Raw genomic sequence first — 27,250 nt, 5'->3', positions numbered from 1 at the left:
TGTATAAATTTTCTTCTTTCTTTATTGTAAAATATAGATTTTTAAATTCTCTTACTTTTAATTTCTAATACAGCAAATATTGACTGATATTACCAACAAAAACAAAAGCTCTCTGAGCTACTCAATAACTGCTAAGCGGTCTGCCGAGTGACACCAAGACTTACCTGCCCCTCAGCCTGCCCTGCAAAGATCTCTGGCAAACCAGAAATGCCAGTGTGTTTTCAACAGTGAAGAGTCAGTCTTCCTCAGATCTTTCTTTTTGTCACAGAGAAAGCCTCTGCTAGGTGCTACTAGAGCTTTAACACTTCTTTACATTTGCTAATCTCATTTTCAAGAAAGAAGAGCAAGTCCAGGCTCCAGATCTTCCACAGAGAAAGGCATCTGCTAGAAGTTGATAATCCAAAGAATACATGCACTGGAAACAAACATTACCTCTGAAAACTCACCAACTTTCCCATATACATATATATGCACACACACATATATATACATATGTATGTTGTTGTTGTTGTTGTTGTTGTTATGTGCCGTCAAGTCAGACCCGACTCATAGTGACCCCTCTTTGGGTTTCTGAGGCGGTTATCACTACGGAAGTAGATTGCCCCATCTTCTTTCCGAGGAGTGGCTGGTGGGTTTGAACCGCCAGCCTTCTGGTTAGCAATCAAGTGCCTTAGGCACTACGCTACCAGAGCTCTCCATATGTATGTACACACACACACACACACACATACATATATATACACACACATATACATATATATATACACACATACATATGTATATATGTATGTGTGTATGTATATATGTATATACATATACATATATACACACACATACATATATATATATACATACATATATATATACCCAAGGAGGGGTTGCTATGAGTCAGGTCTGACTCAACTCCACAGCACATAACAACAATATGTATACATATGTATGGGAGCTCTGGTGGTGTAGTGCCTAAGGCATTTGACTGCTAACCAGAAAGCTGGCAGTTCAAAACCACCAGCCACTCCTTGGAAGGAAGATTGGACGATCTACTTCCATGGTGATACTGCCTCGGAAACCCAAGGAGAGGTCTCTATAAGTCGGATCTGACTTAACGGCAGTGAGGATTTTTTTTTTTGGTTATACATGTATATGTATATGTATATGTATGTGCATGTGCATGTGTATGTGTGTGTGTGTGTGTGTGTATATAAACAAAAAACCAAAACCCATTGCCATTGAGTTGATTCTGACTCATAGTTACCCCCATTGGGTTTCAGAGGTGGTAAATCTTTACAGAAATAGATTGAGCCATCTTCCCACAGAGTGGTTGGTGGGTTTGAACTGCCAACCTTCTGGTTAGCAGTCAAATGCCTTAGGCACTGAGCCACCAGAGCTCTCTCACTCACTCTCCTTCTAATTTTTCAATAAAAAGCTTGCTTTTAAAAAATTTATTTCCTTTTATGGTTTTCCACTTAAAGTCATGAAATTAGTTTCCTTTTCAAACAAACTAAAGTGTAAATGATTCTTTTTAAAGGAAAATATGGAATAAATAGGACATGTAGTACTGTTAGCTGTTAGGTGTCACTGAGGCAGTTCTGACTCAAAGCAACTATGTATGACAGAATGAAACACACCTGGATCCTGCACCATCCTCACAATCCTTGCCATATTTGAGCCCATCACTGCAGCCACTGTGTGAATCCATCTCGTTGAGGGTCTTCTTCTTCACTGACCCTTTACTTTACCAAGCATAATGTTCTTCTCCAGAAACTGATCCTTCCTGATAACATGTCCAAAGCACATAAGATGAAACCTCACCATCTTCACTTCTAAAGAACATTCTGTCTGTACTTCTTCCAACACAGATTTGTTCATTCTTCTGGCAGTTCATGGTATATTTATAAAATTCTTTGCCAACACCAAAATACAAATGCATCAATCCTTCTTTGGTCTTCCTTATTCACTGTCCACCATTCACGTACAAAGGAGGTGACTAAAAATATCCTAGTCCTCATAGTGACATCTTCATTTTCTAATACTTTTTTTTTTAAAAAAAAAAGGTCTTTTCAGCAGATTTGCCCAACACAGTACATCATTTGATTTCTTAACTGCTGCTTCCATGTTCTTTGATTGTGGATCAAGTATAGGCATACCTCACTTTATTGCACTTTGCTTTATTGTGCTTTTCAGATAATGCATTCTTTTTTTTTTTTTTTTTTTACAAATTGAAGGTTTATGGCAACCCTGCATCAAGCAAATTTATCAGCACTATTTCTTCCAACAAACAGCATGTGCTCACTTCGTTTCTGGGTCACATTCTAGTTATTTTCACAGTATTTCAAATGTTTTCATAATGCTTTTGCACACTTAATAGACTACAGTATACAGTAAGCATAACTTTTATATGCACTAGGAAACCAAAATTTCACTTTATTGTGATATTCACTTTACTGAGGTGGTCCAGAAACTAAACTTGCATTATCTCTGAGATATGCTTATAAAATTAAATCTTTGACAACTTCAGTATTTTCTCCATTTACCATAATGCTACTTATTGGTCCAGTTGTGAAGACTTTTGTTTTCTTTATGTTGACATATAATCCATGCAGTACTAGCATATGATAAAAAATTATGACAGCTGCAGGAAAATAATTGAATTTAGGGAAGCAATTATGCCCTAGAATAATTGTTAAAGTCTCTGTTAGCAAGAATATTCTAGAATTGTGTGACAAAAGGCACCACTGGAAACACTCTGACTGCTGTTTTCCAGTTTATCACAAATCAAGTTCTCTTTTCACCCAATCTACTCTTTGAGTACACTTGTGGCAGCTCCTAAAATACACAAAGAAGCCACTTTAAATAGTGCTTGGATGAAAAGGGAGTAAGTGCTCTCCAGAGCTGTCCAACAGAACTTTCTGCGATGATGGACATGTTCCGTATCTGTGCTATCCAGTAGGGAAGCCACTAGCCCCAAGTGGCTACATGAACACTTAAAGCGTGGCTAATACAGCTGAGAAATTAAATTTTGTTTTATTTTATTTTAATTAGTTTAAATTATCATTTAAGTAGCTATATTTGGCTAGTGGCTACATACTGGGCAGAGTAGGTCTAGACTCTTTGTTTTTGTTGTTATGTGTCGTGGAGTCACCCGACGCATAGCGACCCCTCCTTGGGTTTCCGAGGCAGTATCACTACAGAAGTAGATTGCCCAACCTTCCTTCCGAGGAGTGGCTGATGGATTTGAACCACCAGCCTTCTGGTTAGCCAAAGGCACCTGGGATTTCATCTGCCTCTCCACTTTGGGAGTACTTGGGTGGTGCAAATGGTTAAGTGCTCAGCTGCCCTCGTTCTGAACCACCAAGAGTTTTCCTCCACAGGGCAGAAAAAAGGAAAGAAAAAGAAAGATGGAAGTCCTCATGGTTTCTTCCTGCAAGTTTCCCTCCTCTGAGGTTAACAAGTGTCTTGGAGCCTTTTGAGAGCTAAGTAGAATTGATTTCTTCCCAGGAAAAGGGCTCTGGCTTCGAATTTGGATTTGAGTGTAACACGGCTCCAAACAAGGAGGTAAGCACCAAGTCCCATCTCACAGAACATGCCAGCCTGACAGTGGCCTTCCCATCTAATCCACCAGACTGGGTCCATGCCACTTTCCTTTGGAAGCACTGGCAGACATAGAGATTCTAGAGCCAAAAAGGGGTGCTGACTTGGAGGCTGAGTCAAGGCAGTTGGCAGGTCTGGGAATGGGGGAAGATTCTTTGATTTTCTTTCTTTTTTAATTTAAGATAATTTCATAGTTAGAAAAAAAAAATGATGGTAAGATGCAGACATCATGCCCCTTTACCCTATGTTAGGTATGGAATTGTGTCCCCCAAAATATGTGTTGGAATCCTAACTCCTATATCTGTAGATGGGAGCTCTGGTAGCATAGTGCCTAAGGCACTTGACTGCTAACCAGAAGGCTGGAGGTTCAAATCCACCAGCCACTCCTTGGAAGGAAGGTTGGGCAATCTACTTCCATAGTGATACTGCCTTGGAAACCCAAGGAGGGGTTGCTATGAGTTGGGCCTGACTCAACAGCACATAACAACAACAACATATCTGTAGATGTAATCCTGTTTGGAAATAGAATTTTCTTTATTATGTTAATTAGATCATATCTGAGTAGCAAAAGCAACACACTGCCATCAAGTCAGATCTGACCCCTCAGCCTTCGGTTAGCAGTCAAATGCCGTAGGCACTACACCACCAGAGTATCTGAGTAGGGTGGGTTCTAAACCTAATTACTTCTGAGTTATAAAAAGAGCAGAATAAACACAGAGATACTAGAAGCAGAAGAGGAAGGCATAATGAGATGCATCTACAAGGACTGCTGAAAGCTACTATAATCTGAAATAGATAAGGAAGGACCCCGCCCTAGAACAACACCTTGAATTTAGACTTCTGGTCTCCTGAACTATAGGAAAATAAAGTTCTGTTCTTGAAAGCCACCCACTTGTGGTATTTGTATACAGTGGCACTAGGTAATTAAGACATGCCAAAATATTTTGTATTTCCTAAAGACAAGAGTATTCTCTTACATAACCAGAGTGCACTGATCAAAATGAAAAAATTAACATTGATACAATACAAGTAAACTAATTTATGACTTTACTCAAATTGCATCCATTGTCTTATAAATGTCTGTTATGGGTTGAATTATGCCCCCCAAAATACGTGCTATACAATGGAATACTATGCAACACTAAATAATGTAGAATCTGTGAAACACCTCATGAAGTGGATGAATTTGGAGGACAACATGCTGAGTGAAATAAGTCAATCACAGAAGGATAATATTATTATTAGTCAAACTATTGTAAAAAGGAAAGGAAAGGTTTGAATATGGAAGGAAACTTTCTTTGTTGGTTATCGGGGTGGGGAGGGGTGGGGGTGAAAATTGCTAGATAGATGAGAGACAAGTATTGATTTGGAGGAAGGGAAGGCAATAACCAAAAGCGAGTGACTGACACAATAACACTAAGGAAAAGGAAGAGACAGAGAAGCACAAAAGAGGTCCAGACAATAAAGATACACACTTTTCCATACACAATACTGCATTATCAGTAATAACAAACGTTAATCTATGGGTGGATACATACATAGACAAGCTGAATGATCAGGTATGTCTAGGCAAAAGGGAATATACCCATGCCTATATAGAAGTCAGGAGCTCTGGTGGCATAGTGCCTAAGGCATTTGACTGCTAACCAGAAGGCTGGTGGTTCAAACCCACCAGAAGGCTGGCAGTTCAAACCCACCAGCCACTCCTTGGAAGGAAGATTGGGCAATTTACTTCCACAGAGATACTGCCTCAAAAACCCAAAGAAGGGTTGCTATGAGTCAAGCTGACTTGATGGCAGTAAGTTTGGTTTTTTTTGTTTATATAGAAGTCCAGTGGATGATATTTCTACATATGTATTTGTATGTGCTGTAACAATGTCCATATATATAATCATGCTAATGGGGCAAAGTTATGGTAACTTCTTGGCTACAGCCAAACACCCTGAGGGAGTGAGTCACTGGGCCCATGGGCTCAGGACCATAGTCATGGGGGATATCAAGCCCAATTGGCATAACATATTACAAAACAGCATTGTTCTACATCCTACTTTGGTGATTAGCAACTGGGGGTCTTAAAAACTTGCAAGCAGCCATCTAAGATGCAACAATTGGTCTCTTCTCATCTGGAGCAAACAACAATGAAGAAAACCAAAGACACATGGAAACAATTACTTCAAGGGACTAGTGAACCATGCAAACCTCAGCCAACATGACCCCGAGACCAGAAGAACTAAATGGTGCCTGCCAACATTGTCAACTACTCAGAAAGGGATCAAAATAGGAGATCTTGGATAGAGTATGAGAAAAATGTGGAACAAAACTCGAAACCATAAAGAAGAACAGGCTTACAGGTCTGCTAAAGACTGGTAAAACCCCTGAGACTAGGGCCCCTAGTCACCCTTCAAGCCTGGAATTGAAGTCACTCCTGTGGCTTCCAGACAAACAACAGACTGTGTATAAGGTGAACATTTACACCTAGTAGGTACAATCCTTGGAACAATCAACTATGGGAGATCAGAAAGGCAGTATTTGCACAGGGAGACAGTTCAGAAGGCAGGGAGGAATGCATAGGAAAGAACACAGGGAAAAGGTAAATACAGGGAGGAAGTGGGAAGATAGCCATTATGTTACAGGGATTACAAGCAATGTCATGAAACAAAATGTGTATGAACAATTGTATGAAAAATGAATTTGCTCTGTAAACTTTCACCCAAATCACAATAAAATAAAATTTAAAAATTACATATACACACACACACACATATAATCCCATCTGGGAATGGATTGTTTTATGTTAATGAGGCAGGATTAGTGTAGGGCGTGTCTTGAATCAGTCTCTTTTGAGATACAAAAGAGATTAAATAAGCAACTAGAATAGAGATGTAGGAAGAGAGATGGCAAGCCACGTGAATACTGCCCAGGAAGAGAACTCACAAGAGACAAGAACCTTCTTCCAGAGCTGACAGACAAAGCCTTCCCCTAGAGCAAGCACTCTGAATTCAGACTTCCAGCCTCCCAACCCGTGAGAAAATATATTTCTGTTTATTAAAACTCACTGGTGGTGTGCCTATTATAGCAGCAGTAGATAACTGAGACAATGTCTTTCATAGTGAAAAAAAAAAGTTATTTCTGGTTCAGAATACTCATTGGAGTATTCATAGGTTGTATGTACTTGTACTGCATTGGGCAAATCTGCTGCAAAAGACCTCTTTCAAGTGAAGAGCAAAGATGTCTGAAGACTAAGGTGTGCCTAGCCCAAGCCATGATATTTTCAACTGCCTCATATGCATGTGAGAGCTGGACAATGAATAAAGAAGACCTAAGAAAAGTTGGTGCTTTTAAGTTGCGTTGTTGATGAAGAATACTGAAAGTACCATGGACTGCCAGAAGAACAAACAACAAATCTGTCCTGGAAGAAGTGTAGCCAGAATGCTCCTTGAAGTGAGAATGGCCAGACTTCATCTCACCTACTTTGGTCATGTTGTTAGAAGGGATCATTCCCTGGAGGAGGATATCATGCTTGGTAAAGTGGAGGGTCAGCAAAAAAGGGCAAGACCCTCAATGAGATGGTGACGCAGTTGCTGTAATGATGGGCTCGGGTATTGTAAGGATTGTGAGTGAGGTTGGCACAGGACAGGGCAGTATTTCATTTGGTTGTACATAGGGTCTCTATGAAGTGGAGCTGACTCAACACCACTAACAACAACAACAATATTTATGTGTCATGTCTCCTTAGTTTCTTTTAGTCCAGAAAGGTCCTGGGTCTGTCTTTGTATTTCATGACCTTGATATTTTTAATAACATGGGCCAGCTATTTTGCAGTGTCTATCAATTAGAAAAGACATGCTTTCAATTCATCAATTTTGTTGGTGTTACACAGGCACATACATAAAATAGCTACCATTTATTGAAAGCTTATTATGCTAAGTATTGTGCCACTAGAATGAAATTTAACCAATTACCAAAGAAAAAAAAAGTTTAAATAACCCAAGATCCAAAGTGCCACAAACAAAGAGAAAAAGCCCATTTGCCCTTTACACTTTTGGCACGGGCTTCAGTCCACAGAAGGCCCTGGAGGAGGGACTTAAGTTACATAACAACACCCCCATCACACACTCAGCAGGAAATACTGACAGAACCCAGTGATTTCTCATTAGTGGCAAGAGGCATGTTTTCAAACCCACAGGATTCTTTGTGTAAGAGGAGGCAGAATTGCTGAAACCACAGCGTTTTACTGAGCTCAACCACAAGTGAGTTATTTCCCTGTTCCCATCAAGAAGCTTAACACATTTCCTCAATTTCAAGACCTACTTTTTTAAAAAAAATTCACAACTATTAGATTTCAGATGGATTATGTAATTGATGGGCACATTTATTGAGGGTGGTGTGTCTCCACCACCGCCCAAGCTGTTATGACACACAAGGTCCATTTTATAATTAACATGCATTTTCAAACGAGGGAAATCTGGACCCGCCTTGGGAAGCGCTGGAGATCATTCTGTGCAGCCGCCATGAAAAGCACGCTGCCACCCACCCCAGCATTTCAGGCAAGCTGGCTGTCTCGCTTCTGCTGGCTTTTGGTTAGCGTCTCCTCTGTCTGCAGCTCATAGGAATGGGAAGAAATAAGGACGCAGGGTGCCAAAGAACTAAAGCCAAAGTCTGTGGCTCTAACTTCAGCAGCAGCAGGAAATGACCAGAAGAAACAGCTAACAGAAGAGTTAAAAGGAGTTGTTTCTCGGAGCAGAACTAGTGGTGGAAAGAAGTGGGCAGAAGAGTTTCATTTTGCATTGTAACTCCTCAGAGTTTAGTTTAGTTTAGTTTAGTTTGTTTAATACTGTGCAAGTATTGCTCCAATAAAAATAAAATACCAAGCCTATTGCAGCCTAGATTGACCAAAGTGCTTTAGTATTTATTCCCTAGATTGGGTAATCTACTTTCATAGAGATATCGCTTCAGAAACCCAAGGAGGGGTCGCTATGAGTCGGGATCGACTCGATGACAGTGAGTTTGGTTTTGTTTTCCTATCATCAAGACTGTGGATGATTCAGAATTCATTCAGCATGTGGCTAGATTAAATAAAAATCTCAGCGTTGTACATATCGGAGCTGGAAAGGACTTTGGTCATCATTTGGCTCAGATGCTCCCATTTCACAGATGCGGTCACTGAAGCTTCAGAAGGTAAAGGTCCTCTCCCAAGGATGTATATCTGCTTAGTGTCAGGGCAAAGAAGTAACTCCTTACTAAATCCTAGGCCAGCATTCTTTCAATCTCACATACCTCCCTGGAGGCTTCCAAACGTGCTTCCTCCACCCCTTCAAATACAGGGTGTATTTAAACACATGTGTTCAGATTCCTGGATTTTAACTGGTTCCACCAACCACCCATTGGCAGTGTGACTTTGGAGAATTTACTTAATCTCTCATTGCCTCCATTTCTCATCAACATCACAAGGGTGTTGTGAGAATTAATAGGATAAACTATATAAAGCACTTGGCACAATGCTTAGCATAATAAGTTTTCGATAAATGGTAGCTATTTTTATATAGGTGTAGTTATACACTAAAGAGAAAAGGGTGGGAAGGAAAAATACATATTAAAATTCAGAAAAGCTAAAAAAAAAAAAGGACTTACCTAAGACTACACTATTATGAAGCACAAAGAAAATTCAAATCCAGTTCCCCCAAACTCCACTACTGTATGCTATGTAGTATAGTCTCCATCTGCTCCAAAAATGTTTTCCTATGCTTTTTTGACCCCAAGTCTCATAGCATTAAAATGTGGTCTTCCTTAACAAGTTCCATCTGGGAGAGTAGATCCAATTTCTAGTAAGTGAAAGCAACAGCAGGATTCTCTTTCCCCAACAGAGACACTAGCAAAACCAGTGACAAGGAAAGCAAGCAGTTCAAAGAGTTTTAGAATCCTTCTCTAAGTTTAAAAAGTGTCTGCGTAGCCAATATACCTTTGGCTTAGGCTTTACTCATTTTTTATTATAGGCATTAAAGTCATGGCATAATTTTCCCTCAGACAAAAGTGTTAAGAATGGACAAAGCCAGAAAGAATTCCCCTATGCAAGACTGACAGTACTGCTAACAACTGCTGCCTCTTGCCTTTAGTGTTGCCAGCTTGTGTAAGGGTCACTGGCTGTGCTAACCAGTCCTCACTCTGCTGGCTGGTTAACATTAGAGCAACTCAAGGAGGTGCTATGAAGCATGGTCATTTATGAAATCAACACAAGTAAAGTAAAAGAAAGGAATGAAAACAGATGTCCTGCAAGTCATAAAGCAAGCCTTTGTCACCACATGAATACGGAGGTTTTAACACATGACCTCATAATTCTTTTGCATTCCTTCCACCAGGGAGTTAAAATCTATGAATCCCTCTTGAATCTATGTGGGCTCATGATGCTGGACCAACAGAAGGGATGCTAGATGGCTTCCAAGGCTCAGTCAGAAAAGGTCATGAAGCTTCCATCTGGTCTTCATGGAATGCTCACTCTGAGGAAAATCAGACACCAGGTGGGCAGTCAGACGGCCTGAGACCACCACGCTGGAAAGGCCATATATGGACGCTCTGCTTGACAGCATAGACATGTGAGCAAGGCTATCTTGGACATCCAGTCCAGTGGAGCCTTCTGATGACCACTGCCCCAGGTGTTATCTGAGTGCAACTGCATGAGACTCCTCACTGCGAACCACCTCACTGAGCCCTCCCTACTAAATTCCTGACCTACAAAATCATGTGCAAAATAAAGTGGTTGTTTTAAACCATTGTTGTTGTTGTTGTTGTTGTTGTGTGCTGTTGAGTCAAACCCAACTCATAGCGACCGCTCCTTGGGTTTCCGAGGCAGTATCACTACGGAAGTAGGATTGCCCAACCTTCCTTCCGAGGAATGGCTGGTGGGTTTGAACCGCCAGCCGTCTGGTTAGCAGGCAAGTGTCTTAGCCACTATGCTACCAGAGCTCCCTTTAAACCATTACATTTTGTTAATTTGTTGGGCAGACTGGAAAGCAGAACAATGAAGCAAGACAACACCCTTATTTTATCTTTGGCTTAATTGTTTTATTAAGCCAAAAACCAGGGAAGAAAACATTAAATCTATGTGCCTCAAATCTATCAAAACAAAGCTGAATGCTTTTTCATGCTGGCAATAAAAGGGTGGAGATGAAGACAACCAAGCCCCATTCATCATGCTGAGGTTGTTTCATGCCAAACAATGAAAGAGTTTCTATTAAGTAGGCTTGGCTGCAGTTATGATAAACAGCGGATCTTCCTCTCATTGTCTCCTCACTAGCAGTTTCTTTCTGTCAGAGCAAACATTAATATCTCTTAGATAATCCAGCAAAACACAGCAAAGGAAAAATCTAGCAAGAATAGAACAATTTTTTTTTTTTCATCTTCCTTTAAGGAAATGAAAGGGCCCAATTCTCCAAGCTCTCTAAGAGCTGCTTTTGCAAATTATTGGAAAGTCTTTGGTTAAGATGCACTGCATTAAAGCAAGCTAGTTCTCACTGCTGGAAACATCTGTGTGGCCATAGGCAGATTAAGTAACTCAACAAGGAGGGTTGGGCAAAGATTACTAGGATGTCTGCCAAAAGGATGAGGTTCAATAGATGTTTAATTTATCCAGCCAAAACATACACACACACACACCACCACGTTAAAAGCCCCTACAATAAATGCTCCAAATGAAAAATAACAGCTCAATATTAAAAGGCTACAGTCCATAAGGACCAGACTCTCTGTATAGAAGAGTATCCCTTGATGTGCAAGGCCAACTTGGGGATTTGGACACTCTGTCAACCACAGGAGTCCCTGAGTTGTGCAAACTGTTAAGTGTTTGGCAACTAACCAAAAGGTCAGAAGTTCAAGTCCACCCAGAGGCACCCCAAAAGAAAGGCTTGGTGATCTGCTTCGCAAAATATCAGCCAGTGAAAACTCTATGGTGCAGTTTTACTCTGACACACACGGGATTGCCATGAATCAGAACTAACTCGACAGCAACTAGAAAATCAACCACTGGGACAGCAACACATCTGTCAACCACAGTCTGTCTTCTTTTGTGGTAGGGATGCTTGTAGACACCTCAGAGTCAGAGGGAAGCATTTTGGACAAACCAAGTTGGGGATGCAATCATGTCACTGTGGAAAAGACTGCTTATAGTACAATGGAAAGGGTTCCAGCTGAGAGACAAAAAAATTTATATATTGTCTCATTTATCTTTATAACTTAAAAGGAATGCAAATCCATTTTTTTGAGACAATAGAGTCCATCTCAATGTTAGACAGTTTGTTCTATATTCTAGCCAAAATCCATACTAACATCATTTTATTAATGTGGCTACAGTGAATGAGGTTGTATAAAAAAAGCCTATATGTGTCCGCAAGCCTTTTTCCATTTAGAAGTGATGTTAATACTTAAGTACATTATTTATATAACAACTTGAGTTTAAATATCTAATTATTCTTTTTTAAAAATTATATTGTGATTTAGATGTAAGTTTACAGAGCAAATTCACTTTCCATACAGCAGTTCACATACACTGTGTCATGACATTGACTGTAATCTCACACAATGTGACAGCTCTTCCACTTCCTCCCCATACCCACCTCTTCCCTGTGTCCTTCGCTCCCATGCACTCCTGGCCCCCGAGCTGCCTCCCTGTGCATGCACAGCCCTTCTATTCTCCCATGATTGATCTCTCCAAGGAGTGTATCTACCTAATGTAAATGTTCAGCTCATATGCCTGTCTTTGTTTGGCTGGAGTGGGTTCAATTCCAGACCTGAAGGACAGCTAAGGGGCATAGTCTCAGGGATTCCATGAGGCTCTATCAGACCAGCAAACTTGGTCCCCCTTTTTTTTTTTAATGATTTTGAGTTTTGTTCCACATTGTTCTCTCACTCTACCCAGGATCTCCTACATAGATCCCCCTCTGAGTGGTTGACAGTGGTGGCCGGGCACCAACTGGTTCTTCTGGTCTCATAGTCATATAGGCTGAGGACTGCATAGTGTACCAGTCCCTTGGACTAATTGTTTCCATGTGTCTTTGGTTTTCTTCATTCTGCTTTGCTCTAGATGAGGAGAGACCCATTGTTGCATCTAGATGGCTGCTTGCAAGCTTTTAAGATCCCAGTCACTACTCACCAAAGCAGGATGTAGAGCAATGTTTTTGTGTAGTACATTATGCCAGTTGAGCTTGATGTCCCCTGCAACCATGGTCCCAAGCCAACAGGTCCAACTACTTGTTCCCTCTGGGTAGCTGGCTGTGGCCAAGAGGTGACTACATCTTTGTCCCTTGTCAGCTCTACTATATACCTAGAAATTCTTACAGAACATACAAATATACTTGTAGAAACATTGTCTGCCAACCCTATACAAGGTCTTGGGTACACACCCACCTGCAAAGACATACCTAATCATTCAGCCTGTCTATCCATCTATCCACCCATAAATCAATGTTTGCCTTCACTGACAATGCAGTACTGTATGTGCAAATGGGTTCATATTTGTTGTCTGTACCTCCCATGCTCCTCTCTATGTCCTCCTCTTCCTCAATGCCACCATGTTGATCACTCACATTTGGTACACTGCCCTTCTTTTCACCCAAATCAATACTTGTCTCTACCTGTCTAGCAGTGTTCTCTCCCCTCCCCTCCCATACCTGGTAACCAACAAAGAAACTTCCTTTCATATATAAACCTTTCCTTGACTTTTTATAATAACAGACTAATACAATATTTGTCCTTCTGTGATTGACTTATTTCACTCAGCATAATGTCCTCCAAGTTCATCCACATCATTCAGTGTTTTGCAGATTCCACATTATTCTTTAAGTTTGTGTAGTATTCTATTGTATGTATGTACCATACTTTGGTTATCCATTCTTCTGTTGATGAGCACCTAGGTTGTTTCCATCTTTTTGCTATAAATATCTAATTATTCTTAACATTTGAAATGTTTTCCATTTCTAAGTCTTTGTGATTTGTTTTTTTCTTTTGTAAGTAATTATATAAATGAAGGTTTCTTAACTATAATCAAACCTAACCCATTGCCATCAAATCAATCCAACTCAAAGTGATCCTAAATGACAGGGAAGAACTGACTACAGGGTTTCCAAGGCCATAATCTTTCTGGAAGCAGATTGCCACATCTTTCTCCCACTGAAAGGCTGGTGGGTTTGAACTGCTGAGCTTTCAGTTAACAGCTGGGCTCTTAACCACTGCATCACCAGGGCTCCCTTCTTGACTGTAGACAATAACTAAAATGCCTTTCAAGCACTTTCTATTCCTTCATGAATTACTACAATGAGAGACTCACAATTCAGTAATTCACCAAATGCATCAACAACAGAGTTTAGCTATAATTAAGGCAAGACTCCAGATGCAAACATTTTTTTCCCATCAGCCTTCATAGTTCCTGAAATTCTAGCCATAGAAATCATTTCTTTGGCTCATAAGGACATTTTTTTTTTTTTTAATAAAAGGCCAACATTTTCATCCCATTACCATTCCCTGCCTATGAAAACCATAAAATACATTCACTGTTAGTAATTCAGAAAATACCAAGAAATGGAAGAACAAACAAACAAACAAATGAGCAGCGTTCTCAGCTGCTAAGCAATAACCACTGATGGCATCTGAAGGTACACTTTCCTGGAGCCGTGCCTCTCCAATGACCTGTGGTGATGGGTTCTTTATTCCCCAACCCATTATGAACCAATACTTCTGTCAAACACAATAAAAAATAATTAACTAACATGAACCCCAGCCCTCACAACCCTGAGACCAGAAGAACCACATAATGCCCGGCCACTGCTGCCTACCGTTCTTAAAGGATCACAATAGGAGGTCCCAGATAGAACAGGAGGAAAACGTGCAAGAAAATTCAAAATCATAAAAAAGACCAGGCTTATTGGTCTGACATAGACTGGTAGAACCCCCAAGAAGATGGCTCTCAGACACTCTTCAACAAACTCCATGGCTCAACTTTCAGCCAAAGGATAGACAGGCCTGTAAGGTAAATAGTAACCCCAGGGGGTATGCACTCATTAGAACAGTCAACCATGTGAGATCAAAAGGGCAGCAGGTGCCCAGGGAGAAAGCTAAAAAGGCAGGAAGGAACAGGAAAGAAAGACTAAGGGAGATGGCAACCACAGGGGAGAAGTGGGCAGAGTGCTGCTACATTGTGGCAATTGTAATTAACATCACAAAAAACGTGTACAAACTGTTGAATGGAAAACCAATTTTCTCTGTAAACTTTCACCCAAGGTGCAATAAATTAAAAAAAAAAAAAAGGCATAAATAAATAAATAGACAATTAAAATACTACTTGGATGTCATACCAATACCAAATTGTTGTAAAGAAAAAAAAATAAATTTCTAAACTCTTACTTTCAGTTTCTGTATTTACTTCACCATGAATGGGAGTAAGCATTCATGGTTTGTGGCCCACACTCTGAGTGATTATCCTCAAACTTCTCTGCATATACACATTTTTTCCCTTTCTGCATGGTTTTTTATAGATGATATGGTAGTTTTATATGGACATATAGTTTTTTAAACTAATGTTTTTTCCTATAAGTTGATCATGGTTGGTGCCTGACATCCTCACATCATCCTGGTTTAACGTGAAAGACTCCTCTTCAAATATAAACATCCCCAAGCAGGGAAGAATCTAACACTTCCATGAGTGAACACCTCCGTGAATAGAGGAGGCTTAGGGAAGGAGGGAGAACACAGAGATTCGCTTGACCATTCCCACAAGTAGGCCAGGGTTGGCCCTGCCAGGGAAGCCTGGGGAAGACATGCAATTCCAAAGCAGGCACTGACAAAAGGGGCCCTGCCTGTTTAGGGTACTACATAGGACAATGCCTAAAGTCACAGGTCCACAAGGGCAAGTGGCTTTGATTGTGACCATAAGTAAATTAGTATCAGTTCATTCTGACATTCATTGTACCCCTGTGTGCAGGCACTGAATGAGATGCTGGGGACACAAAGACAGAAAGACCTGGTTCCTGCCATCCAGGAGCTCAGAGTCTATAATACAGCCTTATGAATACATGCTAGAAAAGAGTCCTGGTGCTTTGAAGCATGAGACAGGGAGTGCTAGTTAGAACAGGCTCCTGGGCCCCACCCCACAGAGATTCTGATTCAGTCACTTGGGTGGAGCCCAAGGTTCCCAGGTCATGTTGACGCTGCTGGTATGAAGACCATATTTTGGTGGCACTGATTTAGAACAAGGTTCACAACTGCACTAGAGACATATCTGATTGTCACAACTGAGGGGCAAGTGTCACTGGCACCTAGTGAGCAGAGGCCAGGAATGCCGCTACATCCTATAGTGCACAGGACAACTCCTAACAACAAAGAATTATTCAGCCCAAAATGTGAAAAATCATGCTAAGGTTGAGAAACCCTGCTCCACAACAAGGCCCTTGAATCCCTCAATGTTGTTTTCTGCAAAATGGGGATGCTAATAGGACCTCCCTCAACACTGTTCTGAGGATTCAATGAGTGGGAGAGCATGGCCGACACATAGCAGGCATTCTATTACTATTAGCTCTCATGTTTACTGGAGGGCGGGAGACAAAAAAGGCAGGAAAGACATTCAAGAATGGACCACAAAACCCTTCCTGCAAGTGCTCACACTGCAGCCCTCATCTCATCCCACAGCTTACCCTTTACTATCAGTGGGATGAGAAAACTGAGGGCCAGAGACATTAATTAATAACCAAGGTCACACAGCTATTAGGGGGCAATCTGTTGTTATCCATACACTCAAACATCTATTGAGCACCTCATACATGCCAGGCAAATCCCAGGGGCAGATACATCCTAAGGAAGCAGGGCTCACTCAGGGAAACAAACCAATTTCCACACCCCAGCAGATAGGCCTGACAGAAAGCCCTGCTGATCCACTGACCGCAGAGTCCATCCACCATAATCCTGGCCTGCACAAACCCTCTCTTTGGCCCTGTGCCTAGTGCTAGTCTCTGACAAAGAAAGGTCATAGCAGGGACCAAGGGGAGGAGAGCAGAGCCATTGCCAAGGCCCCATGGCTGTGGCCAGCCTGGCTCTGGTGTGTGGCTTTATGGGAACCTTCCTCACATGCCATACCCAGCAGGACCTCAGCTCCCCAATACCAGCCAGTCACACAGGGGCTCTCACCTTCATGCTGCTTTATGGCTCTCAAAGCCCTCTCTTATACAGTGTCTTATCCATGCTCTGGTCCACCCTAGGATGTGGGCAAGGAGCACGTCCCCAAATTCAGATGAGGAGCCTGGGGCCAAGAGCCACTAAAATTGGTCAGCGGACCTTAGCTCTTAACCCGTAGCACCTGATGCCAAGACTACTGCCTCCCTTCCACCTACCTCCTTCTCTGTGGCACTGGGTTTTATTTTTTTCTGATTATAAACTAATACAAGTTCAATTCAAAAAAATTTTAAAACCTAAAAAAATAACAATAATATCACTCTTCTCACCTCCCAGATAAAATGACCAATGTGTACCTTTTGCAGACATTTTTATGTGTAAAAACATACTTTTTAAAATAACATCATACTATATACGCTCTTCTGGAACTTGTTTGCACATTTCATCATCTTTCTATGTTCTGGTAGCATAGTGCCTAAGGCACTTGACTGTTAACCAGAAGGCTGGCAATTCATACCCACCAGCCACTCCTCAGAAGGAAGGTTGGGCAATCTGCTCCTGTAGTGATACCGTCTCGGAAACCCAAGGAGGGGTCGCTGTGAGTCGGGTCCAACTCGATGGCACATAACAACAACAACACACCATGTCATCATTTTTAGACCTAGATTCTATCAGCCATAACACGTATATAATTTTTATTTATTTAGTCAATCGTCTACTGATAGACATTTAGATTTATAATTTTCCATCATTTTAAACAATACTGCAATGAACAATACTAGGTCTATATCCTTGTCCAGTTATATCCTTAGTGTAAATTCTTACAGGTGCAATGGTTGGGTCAAAGGTTTACTGTCCCCTAACATTCCAGCAGCACTGTACAGGGGCGGCACTGAAGTACGAAACCCTAAGGCCTACCATTCTGATGGCCAACATTCAATGACCTCAACTGTGTTTATCTTTACAACTAGCCAATCACCAAAAAACCAAAAAAAATCAAACTCACTGCAAAGAGTGGATTCCATCTCATTGTGACCCCCATTGTGTTTCCAAGGCTGTAAATCTTTACGCAAGCAGATTGCCTCACCTTTCTTCTGCAGAGTAGCTAACAGGTTCGAACCACTGACCTTCTGGTTAGGAGCCAAATGCCTAAACCACTGCACCACCAGAGCTTCTGTCCTATAAACCATACCAGTTGCCAAAGCATTCTCAAGCTGCAAGTGCTTTCTGTAATATCAAATCTCTTTCTCCTCCATTTGTAGGTTGCTGGAATGCCAACTTATCCTGTCTTATAAGCTGAGGCTTTAAGGCCTCAACACTGATGCCCCAATTCCAACAGAGCCTCCCCTGGCCTCCCAAAGGGCCCTGCCCTTCCATCTCCCAGTATTTATCACACACTATTATAAATGCAAAGAGCTCTGGTGGCATAGTGCCTAAGGCATTTGACTGCTAACTAGAAGGCTGATGGTTCAAATCCACCAGCCACTCCGAGGAAGGAAGGTTGGGCAATCTACTTCCATAGTGACACCACCTTGGAAACCTAAGGAGGGGTCGCTATGAGTCGACAGCAGTGTGCTGCATGTGTTTTGTTTATTATAAATGCATGTGTGCATCGAGAGACTGCACACTCCTGGGGGCAAAGAGTGATATGTTGTTTACCATCTTGGTCCACAGGCCCAACCCAGGATTTAGTACAGTGGAGGTGCACAGGGTTTGCTGCATGAATGTCTCGGTCCAATGTTTACTTTAACCAGATCTTCCCTGTGTAAAGGAGGTCACAGCCTCTCCCAGGGGCTTGGCAGGCCACCCTTCACACATATCACCATGCACCCTTGTTGTTGTTGTTACGTGCTGTCGAGTCATCTCTGACTCACAGGGACGTTTCCTTGGGTTTCCGAGGCAGTATCACTATGGAAGTAGATTGCCCAATCTTCCTTTCCAGGAGTGGCTGGTGGGTTTGAACTGCCAACCCCCAGGCCTTGAATTTGGTGCCAGCTTCAAGGCACTGTTATTCCTCATTGTCCCCCACCCATTTCTCCTTTCAAACATTCCCTAACACTCTCTTTAAAACACAATTGAAGTGTCATAGGACCCTCCTCCCCAGCACACATGCAAGGCTTCAAGGACAAAGTGCCAGCACGTGACAACATGTCCTTTCAGAAAGGAATTTTTCTCCTTCCCTGACTTGTGCTAGTAATTCATTAAAAGATAAGCCACCTGCTTCCAAATGACCCCCAGAGTTTCTAAGCTCAGAAGAAAAAAAAAATTCTTTTTTTAAGAGAAAATGTTTGTGGGTTTCTAGAGAGGGGAAAGGGAGATTCTGGGGGCAGGCCTTACGCAAGTCTGAAGAACACAGATGTCCAGAATCAAATAATTTTTCAAATAGTCCTGCACATCTGCCCAGAAACCAACCATCCCCACCCAAGCAGTGAGGGAAAAACCACGAACATTTACAGTGAACTGCCTCTGCCTCCCTCGGGAAGAGTAGTCTGGAAAAGCCTGCTTTTGATTATGAAGATGAGCTGCATGTGAGTAACCGGCCTTGCTTTGTCCTCTCTCCTCCTTCTCCCTTTGACCATTTCATTGCCCTAGAAGAGCCGACCTTTGGAGCAAGCAAGGGAAATAATGAAAACACTTAGTAGTAGAATACATAAATAAACTATTGGCATGGACTATTGAAAATTTTAATCACAGTGAAATTGAGAAATTCTCTGTGCTGTCTTGTTTTAACAAACTTTTGAGAAAGTTTGTTGTTGTTATGTGCTGTTGAGTCGGACCTGACTCATAGCGACCCCTCCTTGGGTTTCCGAGGCAGTAGATTACCCAACCTTCCTTCCGAGGAGTGGCTGGTGGGTTTGAACCGCCAGCCTTCTGGTTAGCAGTCAAGTGCCTTAGGCACTATGCTACCAGAGCTCCCTTTTGAGAAAGTAGCTGTATGTAATATACATTTTAAGATTATATGAGCATATTTCCTTTTATTATCTTACCTGGCATGGCTTGTGACACTTCTGAATGGCTTATTTCTCTCTCTGACTCCATCTCCTTTTCCTCCTCACCTCACTCCACCAAACTGATTCCCTTGCTAATTCTCAGACACAGACCACACTCTCCCCTTAGCACTGGCTGTTCCCTCTCACTGGAATATTCTTCCCTCACAGGGCCATTAGGCTCACTGGCTTTGGACCATCTTTCTCCAGACATCACCTTCAGGAAAACCTCTTCTGTCCACTGTATTCAGCACTGCTTTTGCCACCCCCTCCTGCCCCCAAATAACCACTTGCCTAGACCCTTCCTGCTTTGTTTTTCTCCTTCACACATATCACCATGCACCCTTGTTGTTGTTGTTGTTGTTACATGCCGTTGAGTCATCTCAGACTCATAGTGACCCCTCCTTGGGTTTCTGAGGTGGCATCACTACGGAAGTAGATTGCCCAATCTTTCTTCCAAGGAGTGGCTGGTGGGTTTGAACCGCCAACCTTCTGATTAGCAGTCAAGTGTCTTAGACCCTAGAGTGTATTTTTTTCCAATTAAAAAATTTCCCTACTCTGCCTTTTCTACAGTCATCACATGTATAGTTCAGTGACATCAATTAAATTTATCATGTTACTCAACTATTGTCATTAACCATTTCTGAATTTTTCCATCACCCTTAATAGAAGTTCAGTGTCCCCTAAGCATTGAGTCTTCCTCCTGCCTCCCCCAGTGTATTTTAATCATTTCCCTTGTTCTTTACATTTCCTCCCCCAGTACAATGTCAGCCTCAGGAGGGCAGGAACATCTGTCCCTCCTGTCAAATACTCTGTCTTCATCACATTAAAATTGCCCTTGGCACACAGTAGGTGCTCAATAAATACTTGGTGAATTAATAATTAGAGTTGGTTAATCAATGTGCCTGAGGGAAAATAACACACTTATTTGCTTAACTGGAAACATCAGGCTTACATCCAAGGGTCCGCAGTTAAAAGGCTACTCCCTTGAAAAGTTTGCCGCTCTCTCTGAAATCAATCAGGGTGCAAAGAGGCCAGAGGCAAGTTGAGGTTGCAGGAAGAGACAGATACCCACTGACCACATAGCAGGTGGCTGGCATCCAGAAGCCTTTGGTCATTTCAGATGTAAACAGCTGAGACAAGGAGTAGGATGGGAAAAGTGAATCCCAGGAGCAACACCCTGGCCTGTAGCTGCCCTGACACAATGACACCACATTCTGGGAGCGGGTTAGCAGCTTCCACACACCTGGCCACCAATTCAGTTTAATCAGAATCAAACACAGTCATGAGAGGGTGCTTAACATTCCAGATCATAAACAAAAAGCAAAGGGAAAGAAATTGGTAGACAGAAAGACCCCTTCCCCAGAGGCCTTGAAAGTATATATATATTAAAATGGCTCATTTCTCAATCCCACATCCTTCAACACCTCCTCCCTTCAACCTCCCCCAGCTGCTCACTCTGTTGGCCTCCTCACACATGGTCTCTTCCATCCTCTGTCCACCTCTTTGCACATGGACTTTTCCATCCTCAGGCCTCTGCTCAAGTGTCACCTCAAGTGCCTCCTCTCCTAGTGTCTGTCACATCACTCTTATTGTAGTCATTACAATTCATAATTATTATCCACCTTTCCACTCCTTATCCCCAATTGTTACAAATTGAATTGTGTCCCCCACCCCCACCCCCAGACTATGTTTTGAAATCCTAAGCCCCTGCGCCTGAAAATATGACCCTGTTTGGAAGTAGACAGGGGATTCTTTTGTTATGTTAATAAGGCCATACCATAGTAGTAGGTCCTAAATCTAATCACTTCTGAGTGATAAAAAGAGCAGACTAGACACAGAGAAGGAGCCTTGGTGGCACAATAGTTAAAGTGCTCAGCTACCAACCAAAAGATTCATGGCTCAAACCCACCCAGCAGCTCTGTAGGAAAAAGACTTGGTGATCTGGTCCATAAAGATTACAGCCTAGAAAACTGTATGGGGCAGTTCTACCTGTCACGTGGGATTGCTATGAGTCAGAATCAACTTGAAGGTGCCTAACAATAACAACAGTCACAGAAACACAAACAGGGCAAAGAGGAAGACAGTGGACAGAGGCAGATGTATCTGTAAGTCCAGGAATGATAAGGATTACAGGCAGCTACTAAAAGCTGAAATATATAATGAAAGCCCTCTCCCTGTAGCCATGCTCTAGCCTCCTGAATCGGGAGCAAATAAATTTCTGTTCTTTAAAGCCACCCACTTGTGGTATTTGTGTTATGGAAGCACTGGGTAACTGAGACATCAACTCAAATGTCAACTCCTTTAGGGCAAGGCCTTTGTTTCTCTTGTTCTCCCATGTATCCCAATGGTCAACAGAGTGCCTGGCACAAAGGTGAGGCCAGTGCTTGACTAAAGCAACAGAGCCCCCACTACACACACACACACACACACACCATCCTCTCCTTCAAGCTCTGGGCAGTTGTGACAGATGTCCAGAGAACTGTGCTTGTGTGGCTACTGAGCCCTTGAAATGTGGCCAGTCCAAATTGAGAGTGCTTGCAATATAAAATACACACCAGAGTTTAAAGACAGTACCAAAATCAAAAAAGTAAAGCATCTCATTAACAAATTTTTATATTGATTCCATTAAAATCATACTATCTTGGATATTCTGGACTAAGTAAAACATATTATTAATTTCATTTTTCTTTTTCTTTTTTTTTTTTTTACTTTTTAATGTGGCTACTAGGAAAATTTTAATTATTTATGTAGCTTGAGTTGTATTTTTATGAGGCAGTGCTGTGTTAGTCTTGGTTATAATAACACCATGAAAAACCAGCCAGTAACGTGGCCCAGCCTTCACTACCACCTCTCACACTACTGCCAAATCTGTTTAGAGCAAGGCAGGAAACACCTGTCCCTCTGGCTTCCCGTGACACACAAATATTTAAGTATATTCAGAAATGGGATTCAGAAATCAGGGCTAAAAAGAGTTTATGACATGAACCAATTGTACTTCCAGAATGTAGGCTGTCTTCTTCCAGAACAATACCCAGAACACAGTAGGCATGCAAATATCTGCTGAGTGAATAAATCAATCCTTTGCAAAGAAAAAAAAAAAAAAGCTAACTTGTCTATTCATTTGGGGGAGTTCCTAACTGACATAAATGGCTATATACGTGGCTACTTATTGAAAGGTTTGCAGTTCAAATCTATCTACAGGTGCCTTGGAAGAAAGATCTGGTGATTTGCTTCTGGACAAATCAACCATTAAAAACCTTATGGAGCATACATGGGGTTGCCATGAGTCAGAATCAGCCTGACAGCAACTAGTTTGCTTTTTCAGTTTTCTATTTATTTGGGATTATAGAACATAAAAAAGCTGGAGGGTATCTGGAATATGCATGGTCTAGGATGGGGGACCAGGCTCTCCCACATTATTGAACTATGAGATACTAAGCCTCATGTTCTCACCTGGAGAAGAGGTAGACTCTGCCTTGCCAACCTATCCAGGTTAGTGACATCTAGTAGGACTTTCTACAATGCTGAAAGTGTGCTCTGCTTTGTCCAATATGGTGGCTGTGGAGAGCTTGAAATGTGGCAATTATGATTGAGGAACTGAAATTTTTAATCTTCTGATTAATTTAAATTCAAACAGCCATACGTAGAAAGTGGCTACCATCTTGGACAGTCCAGCATCAGGCTGTTGGGAAAGGATGGAATGAAAGAAAGCTTGTAAAATATTTTGAAAACCCTATAGAAATAGCAAGAGTTTTGTTGTTGATGTTTAATGTATTAGAAATCAGAGATTCAGAGCGGTTTCAGTTGCCTAACATCACAAAGAACTTCAAATTCATCATAAGCAGAAAAAAAAATGTAAACAGACACGATGATTTTACTTCATTTTGGGGAGAAGGGCACCCAGTTTCATGGATAACTGTTCACAGAGCTCAGAACACTAAACTTTTCAGTCCATATTTCATCCACATTTAGTACTTCCAGGGCCTGGACATGTTTCCTGCCCTTCCTGTTGACCTTTCTTGCATTTCTCCTGCTACAGAAACAGGTCCTACCAACAGCTCCCTGCATGCCTACATGACAGTCACTCATAGATTCTCAGATACACAGTAATACCTGTGAAAGCTGGAACCCATGTAAAGTGGAAACCTGTCAGACGAGGAAAAGTCAGATATGATCCATTAATGGAGAGAGATAGAAAAGTAGTAGGATTATTCCCTGTCAAAGGCAGGAAACTTGCAGAAAAACAAGGCAGTCCGGTCAAGTTCCAGCTCTCACAGTTTGCATTGCACAGTATACAGAGGTTGCTCAAATTTGCTGATGGATGATAAAGCCAACCAGGGGTGAGGACTAATTGGTAGCTGTGAAAAATGCTAATCTATTTACACTCAGGTTGGAGAATGCTCATGAAATTCAAATCAAGCTCGCCTCCCAAGATTTTTCCCAGCAGGAAGGCCTTTCCCAGTCTAAACAGCTTTTCCTTACCATTAAGATAATTATATTCTACACACAAGTAGACAATAAAGAAATGAGCAGGGAAGTGGAAGGGAGGAGGGAATGAATTATTAGGATAGAAAAGTCAAAAAATGGTATGTCTGAGCAAATATCAAACAGTTCCAAGAACAAATGGAAGGAACTGCCCTAAAATATTTAAGAGGTTTTATGAGCTCATTCATTATAAAGAGTTCAGGAAATGTTCCCCTCAGTCCTTTCAGCTTTTCCTCAGAGGCATTAAATTTGGATCTTAAGCATGTGTAATGCTGTAATGTGCCACACAGCCCTTGGTCTGGCCCCATGGAGGAGCTTCCATAATGAAAAAAAAACATGTGAAATTAGATCCACATGCATTGGGCCCACAGGTTGGGCTCTGTGGTGTGTTCTTGTCCGACAGCAGGGCTGCTGCTCAACAATTCCCAAGGACTGGCCTCCAGCAGTAACCTCCAGCTATTAAAACAAAACCATCTGGCCAGGGGTCAGTGTGACTGCTATCTCTTCGAGAGGAAGGACTCAGTTTTCCATACCTCGAGTTCAGTCTCTCGTCTGTTGATATCATCCGTGGATTGATTTAACTTCTCCAGTTCTCCCTAGTGAAGAAAATAGGGAGAAAAAAGATTTGAGGGATCCAGTTTTTGTTTCCAATATAACTCAGCCCATAATCTGAAAAACTACCCTTGCCCAATTTGTAGCAAGAAGAAAAAGTTGGCTTTAATTTTCAAGGAAAACAGATGAGCTTGAGCTGGAGTAAAGAACATCTGTATTTCTGAAATCTTTATCTTGATGATGTCTCTCAAAAATGCCTTAAGGGCTAGGCATTATTTGTCTTTTCTGATAAGGTCATGTATTTATTCCAGGTATGTGCCTCCAGGTAAATTCATCTATTACAAAGGATTTAGCGACAGATTCAAAACAGTAACCTCTGCCTTAGAGCAGAAAAAAAAAGAAAAAGAAAAAGAAAAGAAATCAGCCCATGCCAAAAGTATAAACTCAGTGAAATAATTTAAATCAAGGAAAGACTTGTGACATTAACTCATCAGTGGTTGTTTTTCTATAAAGAGATGAAAATATTTTTTAAAAAAACTGTCAATTAATCAACCTACCTAGTTTTTTTTTTCCTTTCCAAACTAGCTTTAATTTCAATCTTTTAAATAAACATTTACAACCAACATTTGCAAAAAGTACCCAGTTTGAAGTTAACTCATCTTTATTCTGCAAACAAAGGATCTTGCTTACAGAATTCCCTGGTAGGAACACAAGATTTAGTCCAAACTCATGCTTTAAATAATAGGATCATTCCTAATGCAAAGATTTTTCCCCTTGATCTTTATCTGGCTAATCTGCCAAAACAATTCATTTAAACTCCAACTACTGAGTTAAATGAGGTTTTAATTGATCGGTGCACTGAAAAACCAATTAGGTCTCCCGCTGAATGCAGAGCATCCTTAAAATCAATATGTATATATATATTACAAAAAAAAAAAAAATTTATGGAAAGGGTAGAAAAAATGGGTCTTGGGAAAGAGATTGCTGCTTTTGCTTAGAGGGTAAGAGGGTAAGCTGTCACTCATAGATCTCTGCTTCAAAATTGGTTTTTAATCATTCCTCTAGGAAATGGAGGAATGGAAGGCCAGGCCAACCCTCTCGCCGCCTCCACACGTCAGCTCTGCGCATCAGTTGTCCCCGATTTCGGTTCACCCCAGATCCCACAACAAGGAAAAGCAGGGTTTTAACCCATTTCAGGCCAAAGGCGGTTTAAGCCAATGGTAACAATAACCCTCAGTTTGCTAACAATGACTCAATGGAGGAGGAAGGCGGCTCAAGCTGGGCACCTCGGCCAGGTGGGGCTCCGAACCCAGGGCACCGGTGCCAGCCTACGCTGCAGGAGCGGCAACGCCCACTCGGCGGGGCTTGCGGGGCGACCACAGTGCCCGGCGCCCACGCGGACCAGGCAACTCCTCCTCTCGGAGCCAGGAGGATGTGGATGCCCGTGGCGCCGCTAGCCTGGCAGAGGGCACCCCGATACAGGCATGGCGCCCCCGCCCCCTTTTTCCCTTTGTTGTGCATCCTTCCGAACTGCTGGTACGCTGCGGGCGACCCCCAATTCTCTCCAGGGGCCTGCGAAGGGACCCCGCAACATAGGCCACATCCAACGAACACTGCAGCCCCCCCAGTGTGAGACGGTGAAACCAGGTACTAAGATCCTCCGGTCTAGACCCGGGACCTACGTGGCCACCACCCCCGGCCGCAGCGCGAGAGGCTGCAGAGCAGGATGTAGGTGTAGACGCCGACCTCCGCGGCGGCCCCCGCGGAGCAAGGGCCGGGGCGCCACACTCGCGCCCTACCTGGATTCGAGGGTCCACCTCCTCCTCCTCCTCCAGCCCCTGTTCCATCCCTTCTTCCTCCTCTTCCTCCCCCACGTCCCGGGCAGGGGGCGGGAGCTCGGCGGGCTCCTCCGAACGGCTCCGCTTCAGCGCCGCGTCCATGCAGGCAAGGGTACCGGTGCCTCAACTAAAATGCGAACAGTGCGGTGGGCTCCGGAGCGCCCGAGGGGTCGCGGCCGCTTCACGCTTGCCTGAGCTGACTTGTCACAGCGCCTCACGGTCCCGCAGCCGGCGCGGCCGACACCCGGGAGCGCTGCTCGCCGATGCGGATCCTGCCGGCCCAGGCGGAGCCAAGCAGAGGAAATGGGCGCGGCCGCCCCCTTTCTGCGGTGGCTGTCAGCGCAGTGGCGCCCGCTCCGCCCCTGTCCCGCCGGGCCGCCGGTCGGCAAGGCGCTGACCCCATTCATGGGCTGGTCCTAATTACTCAGGTCTCCGTCACAAAAAACCCAGGTCTGTGCAAACCTCTGGGGAGATGAAATGGGACAGTCCCCAACCCTTTTAACAGAGCATCAAGTATGTATTAGAAACTAACGATAGCCATGTGCTGTCTGAGTGGCTTTCTCTCTCCCTCCCCTGCCAAGGCAGGTTTAGAGGATGGGAGGGAAGTTCAGGAGAATTTCCACACTCTGAAGTCACCTTTAAAGG

At 42.5% G+C, this 27,250-nt stretch overlaps 1 protein-coding gene across 1 annotated transcript in view; it reads right to left on the bottom strand.

Moving 5' to 3' along the window:
* SH3BP5 (SH3 domain binding protein 5) overlaps positions 1 to 26,707 on the bottom strand; it is an 84,819-nt gene extending 58,112 nt beyond the window's left edge. Inside the window, exons 1-2 of the mRNA XM_007936794.2 lie at positions 26,567 to 26,707; positions 24,749 to 24,811 (exon numbers count right to left, since the gene is read on the bottom strand). Of these exons, the coding sequence (XP_007934985.1) occupies positions 24,749 to 24,811; positions 26,567 to 26,707 (204 nt within the window). The remainder of the gene's footprint in view (positions 1 to 24,748; positions 24,812 to 26,566) is intronic.
* Positions 26,708 to 27,250: the final 543 nt, after the last annotated feature.

Source organism: Orycteropus afer, unplaced genomic scaffold, assembly GCF_000298275.1.
Source record: "Orycteropus afer afer isolate SDZICR_OR568_19922 unplaced genomic scaffold, OryAfe1.0 scaffold00003, whole genome shotgun sequence".
In the NCBI taxonomy this organism is placed as follows: domain Eukaryota; kingdom Metazoa; phylum Chordata; class Mammalia; order Tubulidentata; family Orycteropodidae; genus Orycteropus; species Orycteropus afer.
The sequence above is the reverse complement of the archived record's forward strand: the minus strand, read 5'-3'. Positions and strand labels throughout refer to the sequence as shown.